Here is a 6,408-nt window from a genome sequence, read left to right as displayed (position 1 = left end):
GTAGCAGAGTAGGAGCAGTGTCAGCAGTAGCAGAGTAGGAGTAGTGTAGCAGAGTAGGAGCGGTGTCAGCAGTAGCAGAGTAGGAGCAGTGTCAGCAGTAGCAGAGTAGGAGCAGTGTCAGCAGTAGCAGAGTAGGAGTAGTGTAGCAGAGTAGGAGCGGTGTCAGCAGTAGCAGAGTATGAGTAGTGTCAGCAGTAGCAGAGTAGGAGTAGTGTCAGCAGTAGCAGAGTAGGAGTAGTGTCAGCAGTAGCAGAGTATGAGTAGTGTCAGCAGTAGCAGAGTAGGAGTAGTGTCAGCAGTAGCAGAGTAGGAGTAGTGTCAGCAGTAGCAGAGTAGGAGTAGTGTAGCAGAGTAGGAGGAGTGTAGCAGAGTAGGAGCGGTTTCAGCAGTAGCAGAGTATGAGTAGTGTCAGCAGTAGCAGAGTAGGAGCAGTGTCAGCAGTAGCAGAGTAGGAGCAGTGTCAGCGGCAGCAGAGTGGGAGTAGTGTCAGCAGGCGCAGAGTAGTGACAGCAGTAGCAGAGTAGGAGTAGTGTAGCAGAGTGGGAGTAGTGTCGGCAGCAGCAGAGTGAGAGTAGTGTCAGCAGTCGCAGAGGAGTAGTGTAACAGAGTGGGAGTAGTTTCGGCAGTTGCAGAGTAGGAGCAGTGTCAGCAGGTGCAGAGTAGTGACAGCAGTAGCAGAGAAGGAGTAGTGTAACAGAGTGGGAGTAGTATCGGCAGCAGCAGAGTGAGAGTAGTAGTGTAGCACAGTAGGAGCAGTGACAGCAGTAGCAGAGCAGTGACAGCAGTAGCAGTTGTATTATGATAGTAGTTGTGGCAGTAAAAAACTAGCAGTAGTACTAGTAATACTTTATGATAGTGGTGAGGTAGTTGTAGTTGAGTCACCAAAATAAGGTAGTAATTGTCCTGTCTGTTTGGGTCACAGCTGATACTTAACACTCTATCTCATGTTAAATGATGCTTCTTGATATACTGATTAGATATGACAGCTGACAGATGAAGGCCGAGGACAGACCCTTTTGGCATCTGACAGGAGCAGCACATATAGAAGGCCTGGATCACAGCACTGAGACGATTGGCTGTCATAGAGATGACGTCCTCTCCGTCTGTTTCCATGACGATCTGAGGGTCCAGCAAGGAGGGGAGCTTTGGCGTGGAGCCGGAGTGGTCAACTTCGCACTGTTTGAGGAGCAGAGAGGCTATTTCGCTGCTTGAGGAGGAACCTGGGTTCTTCCTGTTCCTGTCCAGCTCTTTGGAGATGAGCACCAGCCACTCATCCAGGGAGTGCCACAGCAGCTCCAATGGCTGCAGAGAGAAGGACAGGAGGTGAGAGGCTCTTAGGAGCAAAGAGAAAACAAAGGGCTTGATCAATGAACACATTACAATTGAGGAGTCACTTTGACCTTCAGGGTGTCTGCAGGTTCTACAAATCTTTATATTCAAAGCTTTACCACCTTTTTTGTACCACTTGACTCCATAGATGAACTTTGGGTCATTGTGTAACTTAAACTGAAACTTTATTTTGAAACATAAGTCATTGTGTTTTAACGCACCCCTCCACTCTTCCTGTAACCGATATCACATGGCAGCGTTGTGCGTACTATGTCTGAATATACTATGGGGCGGCTGTGGCTCAGGACGTGGAGCGGGTTGGCAGAGTAATCAGAAGGTCGGCGGTTCAATCCCAGCTCCCCCCAGGCTGCAAGATACAAGATTCATAAACTGGTGGCTGTTCCGCCAGTGTGAATGTTAGTTTCTGTTTGAGCACTTAGGCTCAGTGTATGAATGTGTGTGAATGGTTAATGTGGATGTAGTGTAAAAGTGCTTTGAGTGGTCTAAAAGACTAGAAAGGTGCTATACAAGTACGGAGCATTTACATTTAAAACCCCAAAACCATAGTCATTTCAATAGCTAAAAATTTAATTTTTTTCCCCCCATAGATTTAAGTGATCTTAGATGAATGTTTTGGTGGTTGTTGTGGTACTCATGGTCAGAGGGGTGAGGGTCCTCCCCCAAGAAAACTTTACATTTTCCAATGAAAAATATGTAATTTCACATCATATTGGGCCATTATTTTCACCATATCGCTGAACAAATAGTTGGAAAAGCTAGAGCAGATAATAAATAAACAACAGCCAAAGATCAGCCTACTGGGTGAACTACAACCTTTATATTTGGGGAAAGTTATTTGGTTGGTTGTGATGCTCCACAGTGATTTTACATTTATGGCACGGAATGTTTTAAACCCTGTTAATATGACCTCAGAATCATTACAGATAGGATTGTTCATGTTTGCCTTTTGTGTCTTCATTTGGCAGCTTTTGACATGTATCTGCAGACATTAATATAAAAAATAGGCAACTCGAGAAACCACCTCCCTTCTGAGGTGCATTTTATTTGTCTGCTCATTAGCTTAAAAGGACGAGTTTGCATCACTAATTTGCGTTAAGTTACTAACCTCAGCTCCTCCAGTCACCACCGTCCTTTTTCCTAACCACTTTTTCAGACTTATCTGAAAACCGAAGCTGTAGTTGTAGGCAACTAGTTTGTACCTGATGTTCTCAACATTGGACTAGCAGGTAGTGATAAAATACAGCTACCAGTTAGGTTACTTTTTATAAATTGAGCTAATGTTGAGTTACATATGAGCCAAAAGACCCAGCCTACTGTATTAGCTTTACTGCTCAGCTGCGCAGTCTGAAGGGGAGGGGGGATGTTAGCTAGCGAAAACTTTCATTTTTCCAGCAGTTGGGGAAACAGACAGACTTTTCCTGGTCTTGAAAAACTAACACACCATAACCGACACAGCAGGCTACATTTACTGCCATAATATTTTCCTCTGTTCACCGTCACTTTCTGCCGCTCGGACAATTAAACACTCGCTATGCACCTCCCGATTTGAATTACGTTGCTGTTTTAACAGGACCTGACACGTAGATGTCCTTTGATGAATAAATAACATGTGTCCACAATCAATAATGTTGCTCCTTGTGCATCCAGGCATGTTACCGAGGGTGCTGACAAAAAACAAAAAATACACACTGTTAAAAAAACAATGTGAAAATAAACCCTTTGCGTCACTAGCGGAAATCCCCCTTTCTGGGGTGACAGGCCACATAAGCTCTTCACCAGTGTGGGCCCCCCACACTGTGCCCCCTGTGGTGTGCCGTGCCACTCTGGCACAAGGGGGCGCCACCGCGCTTCCAGTGGCAGGGGCCACTGGGACAGCATCTCTCTCTCTTCTATCTGGGAGAGAGCTGGCGAATGTGTGAAGCATCAGCTTGGGTGTTTGGGACAATAGACAGAGGGTACAGGCTCCAATTTGCTGGCGCCCCTCCCCGGGTTCACAGGAATTATTTTCTCTAATGTCGGGGAAAGTGAGCACAGATCCCCCAGGAGGAGATATCACTGCTGTTGACAAAATGGGCATTATGGGTTGTGCCTCCAGAGTAGAGCCAATGCCGCTTCTACTCAAGGTATTTTCTCGTGCCAAAGAAGGGGGGGACAGGGCTCCGCCCAATCCTTGGCCTATGGGCCCTGAACAGACCCCTCAGGTCATACAAGTTGCTGACGCGTACTGCCCTGCTGCATTTTGTGCACCCCGGCCACTGGTTCACTTCAATCAATCTGAAGGACGCTTATTGTGACCCACAAGGGCAGGATTGTGAATGGAGTGTGGGCTCCCCACTTTCGTTTCACCCACATAAACTTCCTCAACTCAGCTCCTAGCGGCGTCCCTGTCACTGAGACATTTTATAAAAGGTACAGCATGTGCTTGTGAGATCGGACAACACAACGGTTGTGGCTAATTTCAACAGACAGGGGGGTCTGCGGTCCCCACGTTTGCACACACTGGCTCACAGACTGATTTTGTGGAGCAGCGTGAATCTACTGTCACTGAAAGCCACACATGCTACAAGGGGTTCTGAACCGTGGAGCAGACCTGCTCTCCAGAGGCAAGCCTGTGTACGGAGAATGGGAACTGCACCCAGTTCATCCTCACATCCTCAGAGCGGATGGTGCTCTGGGCCTGGCCCGTGAGAGGCTGAACCTGGATGCGGTTGGACTTCCACGGGATGTCATCGCAGCCATTCAAAATGCTAGGGCATCTTTTACCAGGTCACTATATGGTGCCAATTGGCATGTGTTTGAGGACTGGTGTTCAAAGTCACAGGCAGTGCCTTTCCAGTGCTTGGTGCCTGTGATTCTGTTTTCTCTAGGACTTACTGGATAAGGTCAAAGCCTTTTCCACAGTTAAGGTGTACTTGCATGTCATGTCATGTGGGTTTTGGTGTTAAGGCTGTGAGGCAACATCCCCTTGTCAGCCGTTTTATAAAGGGCGCTCACCGTCTGTGACCGGTGTTCAAACAGCTCGCATCACCTAAGACCAATAGGTTACGTTTTCAAGATAAGCTTGTCTGGCAATACGGGAGGCAGGATATCCCCATAGTCAGATACCGTCAGAGGTCAGAGGAGAATGGGCAGACTGGTTGGAGATGACAAAAAGGCAACAACGGCTCAAATAACAACTCGTCAAAACCAAGATACCATCTCTGAACGCAGAACATGTCGAACCTTGAAGCTGTTTGTACCGCTACTAATTTTACTGTTTGTATTTCTGTGTGTATTTCTTATCTCGCTCTGTCTTGCCATCTCTCTTTCTCACCCCTCTTGTTTTGTAATATACTATGTACACCTCCTACAAACCTTAAAGACCTGGCTGCGGGGCGTCTTGTTGCCATTGTAGCCCATGTCACCGTTGTTGGGTGATGAAGGCCCCAGGCGGAAGACATGGCAGAAAATACGAACGATTCTCAGCAGACTCTTCATCTGAGCTTCATAACTGCTGGACAGGCTGAGGAGGACAAAAGGGAAAAGGAGGGACTGTCAAAAACATCTTAGCACTACTCAACAATCAATTTGTAATGCAACTACATAAAAGCAAACACACCGACACAGATGACTGCAATGTAGGCATGATACTGAAATGCTGATTGTTCTGTGTTTGCAGCCACTGAAGGAGAAGAGCACTGACTACTCTGATATAACCTAATAAAACAAGGAACAGTGAGTTTGTCAGAACATCTATAAACATCTTTGGTCCTTTGTTTCTTCTCTGGGTTTATCTTAGGAGGTTGTTGTGAAACATGACGACAATGTGCTCCAATCAATTCTTAGTTATACACAGAAAGTTAGTCAATTCCAGTGTCACAAACAAACAAAGTCAGAGGCGAATTAGATTAGATTTTTAAAACTTTCAATGCGTATCTGAAACTGTATGGTAAATCACTAAATGGATGTATTTATGGGTAAAAAATTATGATTGGGGTGACTGGTTATTAGGGGAAGCTCTCTAATCTGTCCTGTTTTTACATTTCTGTTTGTGTACAGATTTAAGAAATGAGATGCAACTTGTTAGTGACCTTTGAACTCTGAACTCCAGAAAGAGCCAGGCTAGCTGTTTCCCCCTGCTTCTACTCTTTACTTGCTAGGCTAGGCTAACCCCATCTGAATCCAGATTTTTACTTGAAGACAGACATGAGATTGATATCAATCTGAACATCTCACTTTCTCTCACTCTCAGAAAGAAAGTGTATTTTCCAAATGTGAAATGATTCTTAACTATAAACCTATAAGTGAATATTAAAACTAGAACAATCAAATGTTTTGATGTAATAATGTCTGAAAAAACGTTCTGTATAACAACATCAATATGCAGCACAATAAAAATATGTGAATGAAATGTGTACAGTTATACCTAAGAAGCTTGTGTCCATTGGTCGTAGCCACTTCAGCAAGACTGGTCAAGATCCTCTGATAATGACTGTCACTCTGCTGAGAAACATGCTCCAGGACCTGCCTGAGCTGCAAACAAACACACAAACATACCAATAAGAGTGTATACACAGGACTTATCAATGAATGTAGCGACAAACTGGTCATACCATGTTCTCTTTAATATCTTCATTCTGTGTCATCTGGATTAGAGTCTGGAACAGTCTGCTGTGATGCTGGATGAGGATCTCAGAGGTTTCCCCATATCCACCCTGAACACACACACACACACACACACACACACACACACACACACACACACACACACACACACACACACACAGGAGGGACAGTAACCAAAGGAGCTCAACAGAACAACAAAACGCTAAGAGGAAAAAGTCTACAGGTGCTGGTCATATAATTAGAATATCATCAAAAAGTTGATTTATTTCAGTAATTCCATTCAAAAAGTGAAATTTGTATAATGTATACATTCACTCCACACAGACTGATATATTTCAAGTGCTCATTCCTTTTAATTTTGATGATTATAACTGACAACTAATGAAAACCCCAAAATCAGAATCTCAGAAAATTAGAATATTGTGAAAAGGTTCAATATTGAAGACACCTGGT

At 44.8% G+C, this 6,408-nt stretch overlaps 1 protein-coding gene across 1 annotated transcript in view; it reads right to left on the bottom strand.

Moving 5' to 3' along the window:
- The window catches only part of hace1 (HECT domain and ankyrin repeat containing E3 ubiquitin protein ligase 1), a 47,647-nt gene that overhangs the window by 26,795 nt on the left and 14,444 nt on the right, over window positions 1–6,408 (bottom strand). The window contains exons 9-12 of the mRNA XM_046043738.1: window positions 5,943–6,044; window positions 5,756–5,862; window positions 4,705–4,852; window positions 1,013–1,302 (exon numbers count right to left, since the gene is read on the bottom strand). Coding sequence (XP_045899694.1) covers window positions 1,013–1,302; window positions 4,705–4,852; window positions 5,756–5,862; window positions 5,943–6,044 — 647 coding nt within the window. The remainder of the gene's footprint in view (window positions 1–1,012; window positions 1,303–4,704; window positions 4,853–5,755; window positions 5,863–5,942; window positions 6,045–6,408) is intronic.

This window comes from Micropterus dolomieu, linkage group LG03 (assembly GCF_021292245.1).
Source record: "Micropterus dolomieu isolate WLL.071019.BEF.003 ecotype Adirondacks linkage group LG03, ASM2129224v1, whole genome shotgun sequence".
NCBI classification, from domain to species: Eukaryota; Metazoa; Chordata; class Actinopteri; order Centrarchiformes; family Centrarchidae; genus Micropterus; species Micropterus dolomieu.
Note: the sequence above shows the minus strand (reverse complement) of the source record. Positions and strands in the feature narration are given on the sequence as shown.